Genomic DNA, 23,610 nt, shown 5'->3' on the forward strand with positions numbered 1-23,610 from the left:
GAAAACAGATCGTGAGAGCGAAAGAAAGAGAAGGACGAGGTTGAGAGAGGGAGAGTGAAGCCCTAGTTTTTGGATCTTGGTTTGGTGGGAAGAGATCGAAGGATGGAGGAGGAGGAGGCGAGGAGTGAGAGCAGTAACTACACGTCGGAGGATGAGGGCACAGGGGATTATCGGCGAGGTGGGTATCACGCCGTTCGTGTTGGGGATTCGTTTAAGCAGGGGACGTATGTTGTCCAGTCCAAGCTTGGATGGGGTCACTTCTCCACCGTTTGGCTCGCTTGGGACACTGTTCATTCGGTTAGATCCTCTTTGAAATCTCAGGTTTTACTGGAAATCTTGAGGGAGTGGCGCTATATTTGATTTTATTTAGGTTTTGATTGATGAATTGAGTTTGACTTGTGATTTTGTTCGAGAAATTTGAGAGAAGTTTGGGGAATTTGATTTTGTTGTTGGGTGAGTGAAATCCTTAAACCCCTCTTTCTCTGTCGGTTTGTGTTTGCTATTTTTTTTTACCAGAAATTTAAAACCTGTCGAACTTCTTTAGTTATTTTTGCCGTGAAGGTTTGCGAAATGTGATCAAGATCCAGTCTTGCATATAAATTTGAGACAAAAAATGTTGGGAAATTTGGGTTTTGTTTGGATGATTGAATAGTGTTTTTATACGTTTGTGTTGCGCATAAATGTGTAAAATGCTGTCTTATATGATCTCTTTTCCTGGAAAAAAAAAATTGCTGGAGTCTTACTTGTGGTATTTTGATATAGAGATATGTAGCATTGAAAGTACAGAAGAGCGCGCAGCACTACACCGAAGCTGCAATGGATGAGATAACAATTTTGAAACAGATAGCTGAGAAGGACCCTGATGATACCCGCTGTGTTGTGAAGTTGCTGGATCACTTTAAGCACTCTGGGCCTAATGGGCACCATGTTTGTATGGTATTTGAGTACTTGGGTGATAATCTTCTCACACTTATCAAGTACACAGACTACAAAGGAATCCCTATCCCTATGGTGAAGGAAATATGCCGCCATATTCTTATTGGTCTTGATTATCTGCATCGTGACCTCTCTATCATCCACACTGACCTAAAACCTGAGAACATCCTGCTCTGTACCACAATTGATCCTTCCAAGGATCCACGGTCCTCCAGTACTCCACCCATCATCCCCACCATCATATCTGATGATCCACCACCCAAGATTCCAGCATTAACAAATGGGGACTTGACACGTAACCAGAAGAAAAAGATTAAGCGGAAGGCCAAGCGAGCTGCAGCTGCAACGGCGGAGAGCTCACAAGCTACAACAGCCGCAGATGCTGATGGGGTTGAAGATAATGGGGATTCAAATACAGGAAATGATGAAGGTGGTGTTAGTGGAGCAGCACATGATGGCACAGGACAAGTGCAGCGACGGGGCAGCAAGGCAACAAGGAGGAAGCTGGCATTAGCTGCTGATCTGCGGTGCAAGTTGGTGGACTTCGGAAATGCATGCTGGACATACAAGCAGTTCACTAGTGATATCCAAACAAGGCAATACCGGTGCCCAGAGGTGCTTCTGGGTTCCAAATATTCCACGCCTGCTGACCTGTGGTCTTTTGCTTGTATCTGCTTCGAGCTTGCCACTGGAGATGTTCTCTTTGATCCACATAGCGGGGACAACTTCGACCGTGATGAGGTAACACTCTAAATTTGTCGCTTGTAGACTTGTACATTCCATTTTCAGATAAGGGTTATCAGCGTGGATATGTGCTCTGAAGCTAATATCCACAAATAGGTATGGTGTACCGAGTAGTAATAATTACCTCAGTCACCTGCGCATTTTTAAGTTCAACCAAACATCGAGAAAGAAATTTATCAAGCCGTTTATGATAACCGCTATAGGAATAAGTAAGCTTTGTTACTCTGCAATAGTTAGCATGAGGTAATAATTGTTGTTGGTGTTACTATTAATAAATGTTGACGAGTTGACTGAAGTTTGCTTCCCATTTCTTTCTGTTAGCAGTAAATCATCTTGCTATAATTTATGTAAAGGTGTTCGTGATCCTGACTTGGGTGCAACTGCAATATAAGCTCACAGTGAAAACTTTATCTAGTCATACTTGAAACTGTTATTTGTTGACTAGTTTATACTATTACTATCAAATTGTAGCTACTTATCCTTTACCTAATTGTTACCCACAATTTCTTTTATGGTTATTTATTTGTGAGCCATCCTTGAAAGGTTGAAAAATGAGAAAATTAATCTTGAAGAAATGTGAAAGACATTAGGTTGAACATTTAATGTAGATGAAGAATTAGATTGTAAAGCAAGGGTATATGGGTGTGAGTTAACTTTTTCACCTACTTGTTTATTAGCTCTCAACAAGCATAGATATTTTTCCCTTGTTGTTAAGTCTCCTGCATAGCGTTTTATGTCATATGCTGGCAAGATCCAAGCAAGAGGATGTTGTCATGGCTAGCTCTTATTAAACAGGCCATAGGTCATTGGTCTGTCCTTGATAAGAAATAATAATAGTAAAGGATAAATTTGAGGGAAAACTATGTGTCAGTTACTTTTGTATTTATTTTCTTTCTTCTTTTGTATGGGTTACTCATTATCCGTTCATCTTATTTCTACATTCTACTCTAGCTCCATCTTTTGTATTCATTACAACACATTCTCCCTAATTTGTGACTTGTATTATAATTTTTTTTTTTAAATCTTATTTTCCCATGGCAGAATCTGTTTTGCTTTATTTGGAATAGAGGGTCAGTTGAATTAAAGTACATACTCGCCTTTTGGGCATCTACCACCTTGTCATGCTAATCATAGTTATAATATAGCCTTTCTCTTCCTTCAAGTTTATGGTGATTGGCATCCATTCATGTTGCATCTGTGTTAAGAGTCTGGTCTTTTGGAGTTGCTATGAGTTTGGAACAATTTTCCTACTATATCATGCCATAGGAACGTGAATTTTTGAAATAACATCGTTAGGACTCTAATAGTTTAGTGATGGAGTAAACTGGCTTCATAAATAATTATATTTGCAGCATTTTCTTTTGTTTTGAGCTATGCAAAGCTAGGATTATATTTCCCTATCCAGAGTATCTTCTAAGTTTTAAGTTTACTTCCTCTTTTACACGTATAGTTTTATCTATAGAACAAATATTGTAGTTTGCATACACCTGTATGTCTCTATGTGACTTGCACCTCATGGGAATTAGTTTTTTCCCCATTTCTTTGTTTTGTAAGATTTTTATTTGATTGCCAATAGTTTAACCACCTCGCCCTTGTCCAGCTGGACCCCTCCTCCAAATATTATCGTATATATCCTGTTCTGTTCTTCCAATTTTTGATCATGGATTTGATTGTTTGTCCAGATCCTGTTGTGAAATTTTATAGGTTTTTCTTCATCTTAAACTACTGCAAGTTAGAATTCCTTCCAAACTAGTGTCTACTGGTTTCTTTAGCATTTGAAGTTAAACCATGTAACCAGCATCACTAGAACCAGGATATGAGTATGACTGTATGAGTGTGAATATCCAAATATCCTAGAATATTTGTTATTTGGGTGAAAATGGAATATATGGACGCTACATATGTTTATGTATGCTAGAATCGTGAAAACTCAGAATATAAAAATAGCTAAGGATTAAAAATTAGAAAAAAAAGGAATAATTATGATTATAAGTTAAGAAGAAGATTAAAATTTATGGACTGTCCTCACATGCATCCTCATATGATCATATTTTTTATATGGCTTTTTCACAAGTTAGAAAGGCTTTGGTTTTGGCTTCTTTATGGTGGCCAAGGACTCCTGTCTAGGATCTCAAATATAATCTGAAAATCTTAAATTTCTTTGACTTATTCTATTTTTTCTTTTGTTTACTGTGCTCTTCCTTCTTTATTCCTCATCTTTTTAAAGTTTCATTACTCTTTTTTTAGTTTTTAAAACTTCATGATAAAGCTTCATGAATTGTGATTTTTTGAAAATTTCTGATTTAACTATAAGTTATATTCTAATATGATTTATATCCTTTTTTCTAAAAAATATTTTTTAGTAGTTTCATTTCTATATCAAGAAGATTTACTATATTTAATAGCTTTTTAATTTGAAAAATGTGATAAATGCTTTCTTGATAATTGAACAATATATAATTTATTTGAAACTACCTGGTTGTCATATTATTTCCAATTCATCAACAGGGAAAAGTTTCACTGAAACTTGAGACTTGGATACACAACACATATATCCATGTCTACAAAGAATTACAATGGGTGCAATCGCGCCAATGAATTTATGACAATATTTATCTAATGCTTATTATTTAAATAATTTTAATATTTGCCTCCATAACAAGATTAAAAAAAAACAATAGCTATTGATTGAGTCATCAAATAAACAAATTAAACTCAAATAATCAATAAGGAGTTACTCTTATCAATATTTTTAGTTTTAGAGAATACATAAGAAAATCTAAAATAATATCGTGCCATCTTATATTCTTTGTTATCTTGGCTTGTCACATCACCATTATGTTTAATGATTCTTACCTCTTGAATGTTAGATTTGGCCATGTTTTTGAATATCAATAAGTTTTTTAAATCTTGAATTTGTTTCTTTAAAAATGAAAAAGGATTTTTTTTAGATTTTAAGCTTATATTTGTCATTTTTGATATTATAGAATTGTTTTTGTTGTATATAATAAAACTACTATTTGAAAAAGGAAATTGAATAAATTCTTAAAGCGAACGAGATATCATGAACATGTTTTTAGGGAACTTTTAATTCTAGTCTACAAAATTGCACCTATTTAGATACTCCTAATTCTAACGTATAAAATTATTGGAAGCAAATTGTATTTAAGATTCAAGAATGTTTCTTGTATCATTTTATCTCTTAACTTATTTGCTTTTAATTGTCTTTAAATTTTTTTTAATTTTTACTTTTTTGCTCCCACTAGATTTAATTTTTAGCTGTTCTGGTTTAGTAACACCGACTCATGGCGGTGGTCATTATCTGCAAATCTAGTTGATTTTCTTCTACTTGCAGACAATTGATATGAAGTTTCTGGATGACTAATTGTTGTTTCTCTTGGATTTGTTCATTTTTTAATAAACAATGACAAGTTACTTATATTCGTTGCCTAATTCATCTTCAGAATGTTTTCTTCATCACATACAATATACCTTATTGATGCTATTAATAGGGATGTAACAAGAGGTTGATTAAACTGGCTTCAACTTGACTTTGGGTCTGAAATGTTCTTCTGTCAGCTCAACCTGGGCTTGAAAGTATCTTGTTGGAGCCTGTTGATCAATCTCTCAGCCCATTTGAATGCAATGTCAACCCAGCAATTACTGCCTGGTCCTTTAAACCACTTTAGTTGTGTTTAGGTGATGTTGTTGAGGTAGGATTGGTCACTTATTTATTAACCTGGAATAGGTTTAAATGGTTTTAGCAGATCACATATGGAAAACTTATGATAGGATGAAACATCTGACCAAAGATGTCAATGATCTTTTCTAGCAAGAACTGATTCTATGAACTGGAATAAGCACAATAATTTGCGCAAGAAATATATTATTTCAGTCATAGGTGATCAGTAAGAATTTTAATAATTATAATGATTTTTTTTATATTTTTATTCTTCATATTGAGCTATCTTACATCATACAACTTTAATCAGAGAGAAGACAGGGGAAATTGTTTGGATGAGGGTATACCATCATTGGTTTGGCAAGGAAAACATAAATTTAATCTGAGTAATTGCTAGGCACAGCATTAACAATTTAACCCAGGTTTGTGTTTTGTTGTTAGTTGCTTGCTTCAAGTATATCCTAGGGCAAGAAAAAGCAAAAAGGACTGAACTTGGAGTGACCGGGAGTTTCCAAGTTTGACCTTTATGAATTATGGTATTTTACTATGTTAAAGTTATTCACATGAACTGCATATGAACTCCAGTCTAACTAAGTGGAGCTTGAACGAATCATCCTTGATCTGTTTGTTTGAAATTGATTTATACCTTATGTTTGCAGCTGAACCATAGTTCATATACTATATAATTGTGTCAAATTCAGCCTTAAATTAAGCAGAACATGAACTGCATGGTTGTCTTCTTGTCTGAGAGAGTAGATCTTTTGATTCTCCTGCTGTTGAGAACAATGGAGGTTGTAAATTGGTTGTTTACATGCATTCTGCTTCAATTAAGGCTTGGTATAATAAAAAATCTCTATAGTGGACTCTAATTGAATCCTTTTTAGCTTACCCAAAATGATTTTGCAATTGCTGAACTGCTCACATAATAACCGGTTAACTATTATTTGGTACTCTGGTAGATTTTGTTGATTTTTTTTTTCTCTTGCTTCTCTTTGCAGGATCACTTGGCATTGATGATGGAACTTCTGGGGATGATGCCTCGAAAAGTAAGATATATTTACATTCTCTTCTATCTCCTAACCACCTAGTAATTGTAAAGTAAGATATAATAATATATATCTTTATATGCCTTCAGATTGCTTTAGGAGGCCGATATTCTCGCGAGTTTTTCAACCGATATGGGGACCTGAGGCACATCCGTCGTTTGAGGTTTTGGCCCCTCAATAAAGTACTAGTTGAGAAGTACGACTTCAGTGAGCAAGATGCAAATTACCTGGCTGACTTCCTCACCCCCATTCTTGATTTTGTTCCTGATAAACGGCCTTCAGCAGCACAATTATTGCAGCACCCATGGATAAATGCTGCTCCATCGGCTCACCCGTTACCTGTGCCACCATTGGCTCAGGACCAACCGCCAATCAGCAGTGTTTTGGAGAAGCAACAAAAAGAGAAAGACGATAAGGATGCAATGGCTGTAGGATTAGGGAATATTGCCATTGATGGAAATCCAAAGTCAGACAAAAGATCCTCGACCCAACTGAAACCTGAGTGAGGCAGTTGTTAAATCTTCTTTCAGATAGAGTTCTTGAATATGCAGTTTATGGATGAATTAGTTCTCTTTTTTTTCTCTGTTTTTTGAGAGGCCGTGACAGCACAATGTTGTGGCAGGGGGCTCAGCTCCTCCTTCCTTTTGAGAAGATGATAAATGAAGCCATGAAGAGGACGAAGGGCGTGTACAATGAAAAAAAGGTGTTCTGTGATTGCATTTCTCACTTTTAAGCATTGTATGGGAACAGTGAAGAAAGTTGGTGGTGATTTTGATTTGTTAAAATGACCCCGGAAGACTGTTCCCTTTATCTCTTGGTTGGATAATTCTTTACAATGGAAAAGATAAGCCCCATTTCTTCATAGTGTTTCTTGTTTTATATTTGCTTTATGCTGTGGATGTTAATGTTGATGATTATGGACAGGAGGACTGTGTCAATCCTCAAATTTTGTACACGAGTTTTTGCAGTTATTTTTTAGGTTTAATTGTCGTACATGTTTTTATGATTGTGTATTTTTTGTCTTTTTAGTCCTTTTAATATATTTAGGTATAATTAAGTTTTTATATTTAGTTGAATTGAGTTGTTCTAGTCTAGGTATAATTAAGTTTTTGTAATTTACATTTACTCATATACACAGTGGACTAAAATGATTTAATTCGATTAAATATAAAGATTTAATTGTACCAAAAAATATTGTGATGACTAAAAGAACAGAAAGTACATAATTTTAGGGACATGTACAACAATTAAATCTAAATCTATTTTTTATGATGATCTATTGACGTGTGTATTGGAAAAATATGTCAGACCACAACGTTTGTAGATTGGTTTATATATATATATGTATATATATATTTTTGGTAGATATATATTTTAGTTTTTGTTAAACCGTTGGCAAGCGTGCAACGTATAATTCACAAATTATCACAAATCATTTTTAAACTGGAAACGTTTAAAAAATTAGTTTTTAATTCCTTCAAGTGAATTAAAGATGGACAAAATAATTGACTAGGAGGCTGCTATTGGAGAAAATGATTATACAAACTTGACATCTTCTCAAGACAACACTAATAAATACATTTCTAAACACATCAGTCAGAGCAAACTTCTCATTAAAAAAAAAAATCATAGTTGCCTTTTAAGACCACTCAACTTTTTTCCAAATTTCAAGTTTCAGAATTATAAGCAAACTAATAAGAGCAGTCAATGTTTGCTGATTGGGAATTGGGAAGTTGGGATGGCAAAGCCTCCACATCCCATGCCAAATATTCAAACATTTAACCAAATTTCAAAACAAAGAGCTCACCCAAAGCAAGCTAAGATATTTTTGTAAATTTATGCCAACCTCATTCAACCTATACACAGTAATTCATCAAATCTAACAACACACCAACACAAAACAGGTCAGGCCCAACAAAAATATCAAATAATTAAAAGCTTCTACAATCACCATGATTTTCTCACGCACATGAATGAATATTCTCCAGTCAAAGATACGATCATCACCAGAAAAAAAAAGGGGGAGAAAAAGAAACAGCAACAACAGCAAACACAAAAAATGGCTAAGATATATTATAAACAAACAACCACCTTATTATATAAATTTTAATGTCAATGATCATTTACAAGATGGATACTAAACAATTACAGCATAAATTGGAATTTGGAAACAATGCAACACAATATGAGGCTCCTTTACTGTACTGATCTGCACAAGAATAAAGATAAAAGCACACCTTGGAACATGGAACATGCACAAATTAAAATTGATAGTTCAAAAATCAAGAGGGGAACGAAGAAAGTTGAGATTGTGAGGAATTTGGAGTGGTGTTGATTACAAGCAGTGACATCAAGGACGGAGAAGCCTCTTGACAACCAAAGCCATGTGCTTGCCCTGGTGCTCTGCAAGTGCAAGCTCAACTTCACTAGCTTCTCTAGTACCATCACCAGCAAAGACTCCAGCACCATAAGGAGAACCACCTCTAATGTCATCCATCTTGAACATGGCTGCTCCAAAGGTGTATCCGATGGGAACAAAGAGCATTCCATGGTGTGCTAGCTGGGTAATGGCTGTCCATCTACAAGAATAGGGTGGTCACAGTAAGTTCAATATGCTGGTCGGTTTCATTCCAAAGTATTCTTAAAAAAACATGATGATATAATAATCTGTCCTTTTAGGTATGAAATAGAGCCAGCAGTAATCGAGAGAGAAGGTGTCACTTACTAGTGTGGAAGTGGAACTCACTAAGAGCCAACAATGTATTTCAGTAATATATTGCTTAAACTATCACTTTGCCATGCCTGCTCTCAAATCCAGATAATATATGTCAGATGTATATATTCAGTATTGTTTCACCATATTTTCATCCTTCTAAATCCAAAACATGTAGAGGCAACAGTAATCGTGGGAGAAGGTGTTACTTACTAGTGTGGAAATCGTTAAGAGCCAACAATGTATTTCAGTAATATATTGCCTAAATTATCAAATTTGCATGCCCACACTCCAATTCAGATGATATAAGTCAGATGTATATATTCAATATTGTTTCACCATATTTTCATCCTTCTAAAACTAAAACATGTTAGTAAAACAATTTCCTATTCTTGAAACCTGTTGAGGTTGACAGCATTCTCGTTAAAAGAGTCACAGGGAAGAGATGAAATGTATAATTCACCATAAATTAAAGAAACTTACAAAATGTAGAATTGTTGAAAATTTGTGCAAAATATTTGCTTTCATGAGTTCAAGTAAATGAGCAGTAGTCTGTGATGACTGAATCTAGCACATACATACACAAATGATCAATCTTTTCTAGGTTCTTAATGACTACCCAGCATTTGGTGGAGTTTCTGGAATGAAGCCAATTACTTAGTTCAATTAAGAAATAGAAATTGCCACAGAGTTCTAGAAATTTCCAACACCAAACTGTCTATCATCACAATACTTTGATACGAAACATATATAGTAAGTATAAAAAAGAAGAGATGTGCACAAGCGCACTAGATAGTGTTCAGCCCTTTTTATTTGTGTGCAAACAATAAGAAATAAGAAACAACCAAAATTGGCAACCCTCATTTTAGACGTAACAATGTTATCTTAATTGTTACTGCATGCATCTTCTCTTAAACTGATAATAAGCCTTCAATCATCTAGCATAGAGCAGATATTGTTACATAGGAAGCAGAAAATAGCCAACAACAAAATCTATTTTCTTCATCTTGTAATACCATTGGACTCCATAAGTTTTCTCTCTAAATTTATTTCCTCCAAAAGAAAGAAGGAAAAAAAAAATCCTTTCAAGTTATAAAGCTCTTCTTCCAACACATTTTTAATATCTGGTCTCAAGCTCAAAAGTCAAAAGCACCAACCTCTTTGAAAATTGCAGCATTATTGACTTGAAGCCAAGTTAACAAATTGTAACTCTTTCTGACTTGCACAAACAGCTAAACGTGTTTTCATATAGTCCTCCAAGATTGCCAAGTTGGTCAAACAATAGAACCACCCTTTTTTTCCAACCATAATTTGAGTAAATAATAATAAAATAAAATAACAAACCAACCATTCTTTAGTTTATCATGCCCCATATTCTTAGTAAGGACAAATAATAATTAACCTATGACAAGGATCAACTACCAACTTGTCGAGCATTCTATGGAAAAAAAAACTTCATTTTGATAAATTTAGCACAAAAGCCACCTAAAGACCGGACGAGTTTACATAAAACATTGCATTAAAGATGCAAAGAGGCTATTTTGCCATCAACTTGTCAATGAAAAACTTTAATGGTGTGCTAATGTTTGTTTTCTTTTTCCATATCAATACCCATGTCCATAAACCAATTATCAAATTGCATTTTCCCCCAAAGCACCAAGGCAAAAAACACAAAGCTACAACCTAATTGCTTAACCAATGACACACACTATTGACCAACTTTCGATACACCTACATGTTTAATAATCCTAATCAATCCAAACACACATTAAAGCTATTCTAGCAAAGTACATTATATTTCCAAACTATAAACAAATTCACAACTAATAACAGCCAATCCAGCAAAACTCACTAGTTAATTCCCGCATAAGAAAGCACCAATTCACAATGCTCAAGCTAATCAAACAAAATATAGCAAAACAATATATACTCACGCTGTGGTCTCCTGCCCGCCACCCTGTGTCCCCGTGCTCACAAAGAACCCTGCCGGCTTCCCTGCAAGCTTCTGCTCCCTCCACAACTGCCCTGTTGAATCAAAGAAAGCCTTCATCTGTGCCGCCATGGCACCATACCTCGTCGGAAACCCAAACAACACCCCATCCGCCGCCACCAACTCCTCCGCTGATATCAAAGGAATCCCTTCATCCTTCTCCGGCGCTTTCATCTGCTCCAGCACCTCCGCCGGCAGCGTCTCCCTCACCCGGTAAAGCACCCCTTCAACCCCATCAATCCCATCCACCCCCTTCTTCATCCTCCTCGCCAAGCTCTCCACATGCCCATACATTGAGTAAAACACTATGAAAACCTTGAGCTTGATCTCCTCCATCGGCGCCACAGCCTGCGACGCCGCTGACGAGGGGCTCTTCTCTTCAACAGGCACCGGTGCCGCGGCGGCACGGGCGGCGCGAGAGGGGTTCTCCGGCGCACCAGCTGGCTGCCTCTTCTTGCTTGGCACGCATCCTCCTCCTTTCCCCATGCCTTGCTTTCTCTCTTTCTCCTCTCAAACCGTCAGATTAACATCCAAAAACCCTACTTTGCTTCAGATCCACGAAGGAGAAGGGCGATCAAATCAAGGAATGACTGAATTCCTCGAAAATCAACGAATTTGGAGGAAATTTAGGGATTGAGAGTTAGGGTATGAAATTTCGGAGGCTCAATTGTAATTAATTAATGAGAGAGAATCATAATAATAATAATAATAATAATAATAATAATAATAATAATAATAATAAAACAATGAATTGGGAGGGAATTTTTCCGGTAAACGGTCGCTGGTGGGCTGTGGAATTTTTGGAGAGCTTGCGGATTCTGAATGAGTACTCCATCCGCTGTTCTTTGTCAAACAGCGATTTCAAGACTGTGATGACGTGGCTTTGCTGACCATTTGAAAGCTGGGCTATACACTGATTTCAATAATTCCATTTTTTTTTTTTTTTTATGGCAAAATTAGATGGATCTCGCATTCATATGATAACCAAGAGTGTAAATAAGTTAAGCTATTTGTGAGCTACTTAAGATCAGTTTGATCAGTGCTTGAATTTGATTTAATTTTTCATGGTCGGCTCGCTAGCCTAAATGAGATTTTATATATAAAATATTAAATTACTTATATATAAATTACAAAAATACTTTAAGTATATAAATAATATTATTCTAATTTCTAACCACAAATAAACCCAATCTATTCAACCGAATCAAGCCTAATTGAAGTTCCTCCCACCGAGTCTCCGATCTCATATTTCTCTGTGCCTTTTCGAGGTATCTTCGACTTCGATCCTTACCAAGTCTGACTCAGCTCATGAGTTCCACCTCGCTGACCTCGCCTCCGCCGCCCTTGATCGCCGTGACATCCATCGCTGTGACACTCCTCTCCATCTCGTCGACCGTCTCAATCTTCCCGTCGTCATCTCCTTTCTTGCCGTTAGTGGCGCTAATCCGTTTCTTCAGAACGCTACTGGGTGGACTCCTCTTCAGGAAGCCATCTGTCTTCATCGTCGTCCTCTTGCCTTGATTCTTTTTCGTCACCACCGTCTCTTCGTTCTATCCAAGCTCTGGTTCCAGCTTCCCGCTCTCCATCGTCTTCCAGACTTCTATCTCAAGTCTCCCTTTGCCTTGACTCCCCTTTCCTTCCATTCCTCCCTTGCAACTCTTTTCCCCTCTGGAAATGCTCCTGTGATCTATGGGTCGACTTTGCCCTCCCTTCCTTTGCCTCCTCCCTATGCTTGTGCCGCCACCTTGGACTTCATCTCTTTTCTCACACCCCAAAAGTTACGCAGGCTTCGAGAAGCTCAAATCCAAGTCTGAGAACAAGGTAATGGTTTCCTCTCCTTCTCCTTCTCGATTTGTTTGCTGTGATTTTGAGGTTTCGATGGTTTTTTTTTTGGTTGCTTATGTGATTTGAATGTCATTGTTTTTTTTTTATTTTGATATGTATTTTAGGTTTGCTTCGATTGCAATGCGAAGATATATATATATATATATATATACATGCTAAGATATATTTTAGGTTAAATATCTTCATGTCATTTTCCTCCAAATAGCAGAACTGTCAAAAACACAAAATTCCAGCGATTCTATATATCATGTCATTTTCTTATTTTCATTATTAGAAACCATGTGTAGTGTATGTAATATGTGTGTGTGTGTGTGTGTGTGTGTGTGTGTGTGTGTAATATATATATATATGAAGTGAAATTGTTCTAATTATCCCTCTGATATGAAGCCATTCAATTTTCCCTTTTGCTGCTGCTACAAAGCAAGATGGACATATATATATATATATATATGTATATATGTATGTATATGTATATGTGTGTTTTTATATATTTCTAATTCATCATAACTATTGAATATTTGCAGGAACTTGCCTGAAGTTACCACTGCGCACAAAATCTTAGGTGTGCCAACTGTCAGTGCTCGATTTGGTACATCTCTTTTCTTCTGGAATTGGGGAATATAGGCTATAGTAAAATTTGTCCTTGTGGAAGGGACTTCAACTTATTCTGATTTTATACATTTTCCGTTGACATGATGTTTAAATTTGTAAAATTGGGTGGCTAACAATTTCTTGCTTTTGCTCGTTTGCCTGTCCATTGCATGTTATCTAGCTAAATTCGATATTAATATCAAATACAATACAACAACTTTTATTGAGTTTTGATTTTCGGATAAGAATAATAACCCAGTTTTATTTTAAAGGACATCCTGAGTGATAGGAGTAAAGTTAAAAAACTAGTTCAACTCTTTGAACCTCTGGTGAGAGCCTTAGATGGCATTGTAGGTAAGCTTGTATCGTTGAGGGTGAGGATACAATTTCTAATAAAACAGTTTGAGAAAACAATGTTGACCTAGTTGACATTTCTTGTTGCAAATATATTTGAGATGATGTAATACAAAGAATTCATGGTATCAAAACTTTTATTATTGCAGATGGACTTGGAGTGCTCAAATGGATGAAATACAGTTTCTTTGTTAAATGATACAGAACTCTTGATGTAGGCTTTAGTCATGAAACACTTTATCACAAACCTAAAATTTTCTTGACTCGTTAATGCTGTAAACACTTATGATGTGAATTTTTAATGCTGTAAATAGATCAGTGGTCACTTGACATTCTTGAAGGGAGTACTCAGTCGGGTGTTTGGTTCCCACAGGAGGTATTTATTCCACTCATTATTGAAGATTCACAAACACATTGAAAGATTCTCAAAGTTTTCTACAACATAATTTTTGCAGGAAGAGGGAATTGTTGTTGAGCAAAGAAAGTTTCTTATCAAATGAGCATCCGAGGGAATGATAAATTTCATACTAAACAAGTAATGGCACCTATTTACTATCTACTTCATGCAATAGAAACCAATCAGAGACACAATCTTGTTCTTGTATACGTTTTAATGCTTTTGTTCTGTAAGTGTGCTGATGAACTGTGCAAGCACACAACTAGCGGTATAAATTTATGTGTAATAGGTGATGTCGAAAGAGTATGCTTGTATGATTTCCTCTTTGTACAAGTCAAAGATTACATGTATGGTTTCGTTTTTGTATTGTATAGTTTCCTCTTTTTACACATTGCGTTGATGATACCTATGCTTTCTTTGATCATAGATTGCTCAATCAGCACTCTTAGTTTTGGTTGTAGTTGCAGCAAAAGCTGCTTTTGTTTGACAGGTTAATCAAGCTTAAACGAGCCGAGCTTGAACTACTCGAGCTTCTTCGCGAGCCGAGCTTAATCACAAAAAACATGACTCGAATAAGCTCGAGCTGAGCTCGATCCTGGTGATACTCAGCTCTATTTGGTTCATTTACACCCCTAGTGATAACACAATGTGGATTTATTAATTGTTCAAAACTTTAAAACTTGTAACAAATGATTTTTCCTTGAGTGATAAAACTCCACATCATCCTTTGACTAGAATAAACATTTCATATGGTGGGATTTTAGTTTTTTTTTTAATATGAGTTTATAAGCTGGTTTCCTCATTAGATTTCATTAATTAATATATTAGTTAATTAAGTAACAATTTTTAATGGATATAATAATTATTATTATTTTTAAAAAGAGTTTATTATAAAGTTCCCTTGTTTGATTTCACTAATTGATATATTAGTTAATTAAGTTAAAGTTTTTAATGATAGGATTTTTAGTTTTTTTTAAAATGAGTTTATTTTGTGGTGCCATTATTTGATTTCATTAATTAATATATTAGTTAATTAAGTAAAAGTTTATCGGATTTCAAATTAAGTAAAATATGTGAATTTATCTCTTTGATTAACATTTTAATTAATTAGACTAATTATTCAAAAATAACAAACAAATCTGCATAATTGAATGAGGTTTCTATCCCCATCTTAGTTACAATTTTAACTTGGACTATCATTCATGGAAGCATACCTTTGTTTTATTTATACAATGTCGAAAGTTACATTCTTTGAAACCGTTGTTTTTGCATATGGAATTGGTGCCCCTCTGAAATAGAACATTAAACATGCAGATTGCCAATTGATAATTGAACTAAACATGCAGATGGAACTGAATAAGGCTTCAGGATTTGTTAGATTCGGTAAATAAACTAGAATTGATAATTGGACTAAACATACTGAGAAATTCAGTTCTAAAAATAAACTAGAGTACAAAAAGTGGGAAATTTAATAAACTGTAAAAATTTAGTTCAGTATATAAAACTAGATTGTAAACCATGGGTAATTAAAAAAACCACAGAAATTAAAATTCTTAGATTACCAATAATAATATAGGAGAACTATATTGAACAGAGAAAAGAAAATTCATTGTATCACTAAATCACATTAAAATATTAACCCATATCCTTTTACACTTAAGGTATATATAATACATAACAAAATTGGGTGAACTAATACTGGTAGATAACTAGATGATACTTAAGAAGGGAAATGCTCCATTGAATGATCATGAGTTGTTTGATAAACAATTAAATCTTTACCAGTCAACTTACTTGCCAATGCTTTTGCTTTCTTCCGCTTACGCTCTAAACATTTTTTCATTTGACACCTTGATACGCTTTTCATATGGACTGATAAAGGATTTAATATTTTTCTTTAAGAGGCTAAAGAGCTATTGAGATGCTCCTTAATGACTTCATGCTCACTTCCAGAAAGTAAATACTCCAAATTGAGATCTGTTTTGGACTTGACTTTTAATATATCTTTAATATTTTTAAGAGCAGCATACAAGCAAGTATCAAAGAAGGATCAAGTTTCTTCAATCATCAAGGTTGTAGAAACTACGATTGTTGCCTTTCATCAGTTCACTTCTTTGCAAATCAAATGAATTCTTTACTTCTATAACATTGTCCACATCATTTGAATGCCATAAAATTCCAACCTTGGCATCTTTCATCCATTTTTTCAAGATATATTAAGATAGCATGTGAACTATAGTATTTAAATTTAGTATTTTTAGTGCATAATATGCCCACTGATTCAAACTTTTTATAGCTGTAACTAATAGTACCATTTAAATAATTGTAAATAATAGTGTTCTCTTTGTTTGTAGCTTCTCCTATTAACTTGTAATTGTGAGTCAAAAAATCATATCTAATATCCTATATCACAATTGAAATATTGCCCATAAGTTCTTCTTGGAACTTCTTGAAGATTTTTTGTGTACGTGTTTGCAGCTTGCTTTTCCATACTATTTTCCTTGAAAATTCTGATAGGTTGACTATGATTGTAATTAAAATCTTCAAATAATTCTTTCCTCATCTTCTTTGCACTATCTTCTCATATTGTTGAACAAACTTTATCAAAGTCATTGTCTTTTTTGTGAAATATTAAAAAAAAAGTATTTATACTTTCACTTCATTAAGAAGATAATATACTAGTTGGAAATATATTTTTGCTATAAAAAGGAGCCTTGATAAGTGCTTGTGCAATATGAATGCGAAGCGTTCATTCTTTATGTTGAGCATTACTTTTCTCGGATTTTTACACTAATATGTGTGTTTTTATGTTACTTTCGTGCAGGTAGGGTTGTGAGGCCAGGTATGAAGGAAAGAAGCCAATGTGGATCACAATGCACCGATTTTGGAGGAAATCTTGCTAAGGTTCAAACGCGAAGACATAGGTCGGATGTGAGATGCTAGAGTGTGTGCCAACCTCCTCGTATTCGAGTTTGGCACATCCATTTGGAGGGGCACAAAGACAGTCACACTCGAGCATTCCGATTTATGCACATAGAACAAGAGCTCCACCAACTTGCCTATCATTGAAGAAGCAAGTGATCCACGACGTGAACGTGTGCCCTTTTGCGTTACTTTGATGAAAGTATGGATTCGAGAAGCTATTCAGGCCGGATACTGTAGCAGAGCAATGCAGCAACATGGTAGCAAGTACTGTAGCAGCACTGTTCATAGCCGGCCGAGAAAACAGGAGTTCAAAGAATCCACACGGGCGTGTGGAAATTATCCAAGCCCATGTGGAAATTCCGCACGGGCGCGTGAAGCATCCACGCCCATATAGTCGCCCGATTCCAGCCCTATTTAAAGCCGAATCAGCCCCGATTTTACTATTCTTTTCTCTATCTTTTCCCCAACTTGAGAGAGGGCTTCGGCTAGGGTTTTGAGGATTATTGGCCAAGATTTTGGAGAGGTTCTATGGCTCCGACATCGTCATTCCTTAGGAAGAAGGTTGGTAGGGGAGCTTCCGTCGAGGCGTATCCTATACCGGACGAGGGAATCCTTGGATGACGAGTAGAGGACTTTCCACAAGACTATCGACACGACTATCGAGGGGGTTTCTTTATGGATTCATTGCTTTTACATTCTATTTCTTTGATTGTACTTAGCTCCATGGAGAGCTAAACCCCTAGTGGGTACTTGGGTATTTGTGAACCCTAGGATGTATTTGTTTCATTGAATCTCTTTATTATGCTTTCAATTAATTGATGTTTATTGTGAGTTCCAACCTTGAATGCTTGATTGTATGAACATTTCCCCTAGAGTGACACTAGGGTTGAGAGTTCTCGTTGGTAACCTTGTGAGTGAGTGACACACCACGAGTGTTAGATAAGGCTAGGTTGGAGAGGGTTGAGAGGGTGAGTCGAGAGGTACAGGAGCGTCCCCTTTTCCTTCCGACGTGATAGATTCTACCTCCGTTCCTCGAGTTCTTTGCGGCCATAATAGAGTGAATGGTCTAAGGGATGAACTTCCGCTGGGGCTTAGTTGCGCGTGCAACGGAGTGAAGCGTTGAGGTGATCTTAGTATCTAGGGCTTAATCATGGTTAGGGACCTTCCACCTGGACCAAAGGGTTAGGTCTATAATTAGGAAGAGATTTATCACTTGGAATCCCTAGAGCTCATTGCAACTCTATGCGAGTGCGAGGTTGAGAGGTTATCCAATCTCTCCTCCGGGACATGTATAGAGTTAAGCATAGTTGACCTTAGATTTGGGACTATGTAATTAAGGATTTCCACGACTCACCATTGCATTGATTAAGAAGCATAATAGAGGGTTCTTGCACTTGAAACAATTATCCTAGGCGGAGCATTATCCGGGTACCCCGTCTTTATCGATTGCCTTACCCCCTTCTTTACTTTTGCTCTCTTACTTGTTGTTTTTATTGTTGAGAATTAAATCATTGTCACACTTATCATCATTGATCTTTCACATAGCTAAGAATCGAATTAAGTATTTTTATTCCCTATTTCCTGTGGATTCGATACCCGCTCATCCGGGATTATTACTTCGACAAACCCGTGCACTTGCGGGATATACGCAAGGGGACCTTGTCAAGCCTATTTTTCTTTATATTTGTAAAGATTTTGGATCCATGAGTTCTCTTTAAGGTTGTATTTATTGAGTAAAGAACTCCACTTCATCTCAAATTGTTCTATTGTCTGCAAATCATAGATGCAAGAAATGAAGAGTTTCTTAAAATCAGGTTGACTATAGTATCTTGAAATTTTCTTAGCAGCATTATGATTAAAATAGTTTAAGGTTGTTTCGTGAGCATTGCATAACATTTTCTATAGCATTTACCATCGCAGTACACTGACCTGTTAAAATAGTTTAAGGTTGTTTCAATTCTATTGCTTCCATAAATGTTTTTAATAATTAAATAAAGGAGCTTGTAGTCTCATCAAGTAAGAATGCACATATGAATAGAACATTTTGCCAATGATGACTGATTTTGACAAAAGGCGCATAATCATATTATATTTGTAAGTCTATAAGTTATGTTAAAAATAAGTACATCTCCAAAATAACTATAATTAATTTTTGATCCATCTCTCCAAAAGAAGTTTGTCATGTGATTTTGAGCATCAACTTGTATCGAATAAACAAAAGAAGGATCACCAACTTATAATCTTTGAAGTAATCAATTAAATGTTGAGCATCACCTACTTCTAAAATATTATTTCTTTTGTTTCGCAATAAATTGCTATAATCAATAGGTAAAAAGCCTAAATATTGTTCACCTTCAACCTCCTTTGCCATGTATGAGATTCTATCAAATGGTCCTATCCCCACTTCATCCATTTTATCAATTGTAAAAGCAAGTACATCTGAAATTTTCTTATTAATTCTCAACATACATGTCTGATCTTCTTGAACTACTCACGGTTATGCTCAGGATTAAAATCAAACATAATTCATTAACCATCTTCAACATTAAATTGAACTCTTGCATTGCATCCTACCCTTGTCTCTCTTCTCATGTACTTGACATCTTTTTTTTTTTAGAAAGCCTTCTCTAGAACAAAAAATATATCATTTTCTTATGATTCCATCCTTTAATCTCTTTACGTTTCTTTTACTAATGCTGAACCAATTCCTTGAGCAAATGTTTGTAGTAATTATAGGCCTCATCAAATGAAGTAAATATTGTTCCAATTTTAAGTATTTGAGAATTAAGTTAAAAACTTTATTTTGGCACTATAATAGATTATCTTTTATTATGCAATTAATATCACTATCAAAAGAATCTTAAGAGCCATATGTAACCAAGATATCTATGCGATATTGGTTTTGAAATAAATTGAAAAACTAAGAATGTCATATCATCCTTACAAAACCTAATGAACATAATTTACATGTAGAGAGAAGCAAACATATATATTCAATGAGGTGTTTGATCCCACTAGTAATTTATTGATGGTTTTGAGTATTTTGTAATTCCTAATCAATCTTATGATCCTTACAACAAAGCCTTGGGTTGATTGTTCTTATCAAAATTAAAAAATAGAGCATATTTATAATTTTTCAATCCTCAATCAATTTAATGAAATGAACTTAAATTGCATATATTGCATGAGGATTATGGTCTCTAAGAACATTATCCATTTGTTTGATGAACAAAAATGAAGAAAAAAAGTATGATTTATAGTTCTACAATCCTAACTAAATTAACGAACTTAAAATTTATATAAAGCAACAAAAATCCAACTATCTTGTGAGAACAAGATTACACAAAAAAAAGTCTAGAACTTCACAGTATGTGAACTATGAGAGAGAAATCCAAAAAGCACTTAGAAAAAAGAATAAACCAATCCAAAAATCTCACAAAAATCAGTAAAAAAAATTGAAATTTTATATAAAAGAGAAGAATACATACCAGAGATTAACCATAACCTCTAAAATTTACTCTTACTCCAACCTCCAAAACTCCAACAAATCTGATGAGAATACCAAGAAACCAAAGAGCTTGTTGTTGTGATGAATCCAATGCTCAATCTAATTTTTGGGCACCGGAAGTGACCTTTGGAGGTGAGTTCCCACCATTTTGAATTGGTTGTTTTTTTCAATAACATTTCTAATTAGAGGATGTGGAGTTTTATTAAGATATCCCATTAGCTGAAGGAAGAACTATTTGTTACAAGTTACAAAGTTTTGTGCACTTAATGAATGCACATGTGTCATTACATGAATGGATGACTCATCCATTGTTGGGTGAAGTTGGCTCCATCAATTTTTTTTTCTCTTTTCAGATGGAGAAAAATGTACATTTTTTACTTTATAAAAAAGAGCTATAACATAGTTATGAGATGGTAGAATACCTTATTTAGTCCACCAATTATGCAATGTGACCGTTTGGTCCCTCTTGTGTAATTTAACCATGGGAAGTTCCTCTATTATTTGAATGAGTAAAATCAAGTCCAATGGGTGATGGCCGTTCAATTTTCTATCCATGAGGGTTGCGGCACTTTATAAAACTTAAAATATTATTAAAAAAACTATTTTTGAGAATAAAAAATACTTTAAATAAAAAAAAAGATTTGGGCCCAAATCAAACTAGGATCCCATACCTAAAATAATTGGGCTTCTTCCATCATTCTACTTCACTCCACCATCCATCGCCAGCTAGTCACCATCCCTACTTCCCACAGTAGCATCAACACCGCCACTAGCTGAACTACCATCACTATTGCCGCTAGAGAACAATATCTAGTCCATGTTTCTTGGCTGACAACCCATACCATCTTCTGAAACCCTACAAACTAGGGTAGTCTATCTCACCAATTGCAATCTTCAACCGCTGTTATGTAGTCTTCACATACCCGAGCAATCCCCATCATGAAGTGGACGGTAAGCATTGATTACTTAGCATTATGTTCCTGTACTATAGCCACAAATGCATTGTTGTGTTGTGGTTAGATTAATGCATTTGTTTTTAACAAATAGTTTACATGTGCTTAGATAATGGCAGTGGCAATCAATATGTGTGGTAATGAGAATGGATGAATGATTTGTGGCTGGATTAATGACTCTAGTATAGGCTATTAGTAGTTTATATGTGCTTGGTTAATGTTTTGTGGTTGGATGGAATGCTTTTACCATAGACTAGTGGTTTACATGGGCCTTCCATATTCTTGTTTCATGCTTGAATGTAATGTCATAAACTAGTACTTTATATGTGATATGTTCTGTAACTCGAATATTGTTCTGACCATACTCATATTATATGTCATGAACAAATTAATAATACATAATGAGTATGAACGACTAGTACTTTAAATGTGTTGCTTTTTTCTGTGTCATAGATTGTTATGTTTTAGCTTTAAATTATATGTTTGGACATGTTCATATAGATTCCATGACATAGAATAATGGAGGAGATGTAAACAATCTCTCAGTTGTGTTTGTCTTGACAAGCTTAATAATAGTAAGGGCCACAATCATCACTAATTATCAATTTTGTTATAGTGTAACTAGATTTGGGTTTAAGTTTAACAATAATACTAGTTACACTGATTTTTTATTTTTATCTTAGATTATATTTCTTTGATATACTTATACTATTGAGATTTGTTAGGAGATCTTAATGAGTTAGAATATATGGAAAGACTATGGAATCTTTGTTATATGGATGATGGGAGGGCATTGAAAATAATATGTGAGGATGAAGGAATTACATGCTTGTGTGATCAACTGAGTAAATCTTAAACAATTGATATTTTTGTGGAATCACCTGGTGCTAAGTCGGACAAGGTATTGCCAAAAGTGTTCCTAACTGAGTCTATTGATGCTATGGATATTGATATAAGATAGGAACATATTGTGGAGTTGAATGTGGAGCAAGCTAATGAGTATGGAAATTAAGTAGCCATTGAGGATGGCAGTGTAGTTGACAATGAGGGTGAAAATGATAGTGACTTAATGAAAGATGATGAAAAGAGGCTAGTAGATTTCCCATTTGTTGATTATAACTCAGATGTTGATGATGTAGTAAAAGAGGCAAGTGGTAAGGTCAGAAATAATGTTCACTTGAGAATTGAAGGGAAATACAAGAGAGTGATGGGGAAAATGATGCTGTGAATAGTGATGAGGATGCTTTGAATATTGATAAAGATCCTAAAGAAATTATTAATGGAAATGAGGTTGAAGTAGTAGATTAGGGAAGTAAGATAAACATAAACATGGCCATTATAGAAAAATTGTGATAGTTGGTTTTGATATTGTGAAATTTAGTGGAAATATAAGTGAGTACATTGAGTAATCAGATCCAGGGAGCTATTCCAATACTAGTGAGGATTCTACTACAAATGATGCTAGGAAGCACAAGTCGAACTTGATGATTTATGACCCTAAAACCCCTTTAGAAGATTTCTGCCTAGATCTTATGTTTAAAGGTCTTAATTATTCAAGAATGAGATTTTTAAGTTCTCAACTAGGAGGAGATTTGAATTCAAGTACGTAAAAAATGATTCAAACAGGGTTAGGCTTAAATGTGCAGGAAAAGAATACAAATGGGTGATTTCTTGGTGTAAAGGCAAGAAGACGTATATTGTGAAACACTATGTCTCAAATCATTCCTACCTATTTGGGACTACTAAAAATAGAAGGGTGATAGTTACTTCCATTGCCAAAAGATTTAGGGAAGTGATAAGTGATATGTCTTTTATTAGGGCTAGACAATTAAGGGCAATGTGTTATGCACTCGGACTTCTCACCAACATGTGTGCGGCACTTGATCACTCCTAGATCAATTCAGTCTTTCCTCACTTTCCTTGGCT

General features: G+C 35.1%; 2 protein-coding genes across 2 annotated transcripts; one reads left to right on the plus strand and one right to left on the minus strand.

Moving 5' to 3' along the window:
• The first annotated feature begins 9 nt into the window (after positions 1–9).
• On the plus strand, positions 10–7,270 carry LOC120249597 (SRSF protein kinase 1-like). Its single transcript, XM_039258161.1, has 5 exons — positions 10–297; positions 763–1,677; positions 6,361–6,408; positions 6,498–6,910; positions 7,031–7,270. Exons 1-5 carry the CDS (start codon positions 103–105, stop codon positions 7,062–7,064), a joined length of 1,605 nt encoding a protein of 534 aa, XP_039114095.1. The 5' UTR covers positions 10–102; the 3' UTR covers positions 7,065–7,270.
• Positions 7,271–8,479: 1,209 nt separating this feature from the next.
• On the minus strand, positions 8,480–11,828 carry LOC120249988 (probable NAD(P)H dehydrogenase (quinone) FQR1-like 2). Its single transcript, XM_039258711.1, has 2 exons — positions 11,056–11,828; positions 8,480–8,987 (listed from the first exon to the last, which is right to left on the minus strand). The coding sequence occupies exons 1-2, from the start codon at positions 11,595–11,597 to the stop codon at positions 8,759–8,761; spliced, it is 771 nt and encodes a 256-aa protein (XP_039114645.1). The 5' UTR covers positions 11,598–11,828; the 3' UTR covers positions 8,480–8,758.
• Positions 11,829–23,610: the final 11,782 nt, after the last annotated feature.

The sequence above is a fragment of the Dioscorea cayenensis genome, chromosome 19, assembly GCF_009730915.1.
Source record: "Dioscorea cayenensis subsp. rotundata cultivar TDr96_F1 chromosome 19, TDr96_F1_v2_PseudoChromosome.rev07_lg8_w22 25.fasta, whole genome shotgun sequence".
Taxonomy (NCBI): Eukaryota; Viridiplantae; Streptophyta; class Magnoliopsida; order Dioscoreales; family Dioscoreaceae; genus Dioscorea; species Dioscorea cayenensis.

What these genes read in the sequence shown, in the direction of transcription:
- LOC120249988 (XM_039258711.1), bottom strand. Translation starts at nt 11,597, where the DNA reads ATGGGGAAAGGAGGAGGATGCGTGCCAAGCAAGAAGAGGCAGCCAGCT. An exon ending in GGCGGGCAGGAGACCACAGC is followed by an intron (nt 8,988 to 11,055) that starts GTGAGTATATAT and finishes CTATTCTTGTAG; the next exon opens with ATGGACAGCCATTACCCAGC.
- LOC120249597 (XM_039258161.1), top strand. Translation starts at nt 103, where the DNA reads ATGGAGGAGGAGGAGGCGAGGAGTGAGAGCAGTAACTACACGTCGGAG. An exon ending in CTTGGGACACTGTTCATTCG is followed by an intron (nt 298 to 762) that starts GTTAGATCCTCT and finishes ATTTTGATATAG; the next exon opens with AGATATGTAGCATTGAAAGT. An exon ending in TGGGGATGATGCCTCGAAAA is followed by an intron (nt 6,409 to 6,497) that starts GTAAGATATATT and finishes ATATGCCTTCAG; the next exon opens with ATTGCTTTAGGAGGCCGATA.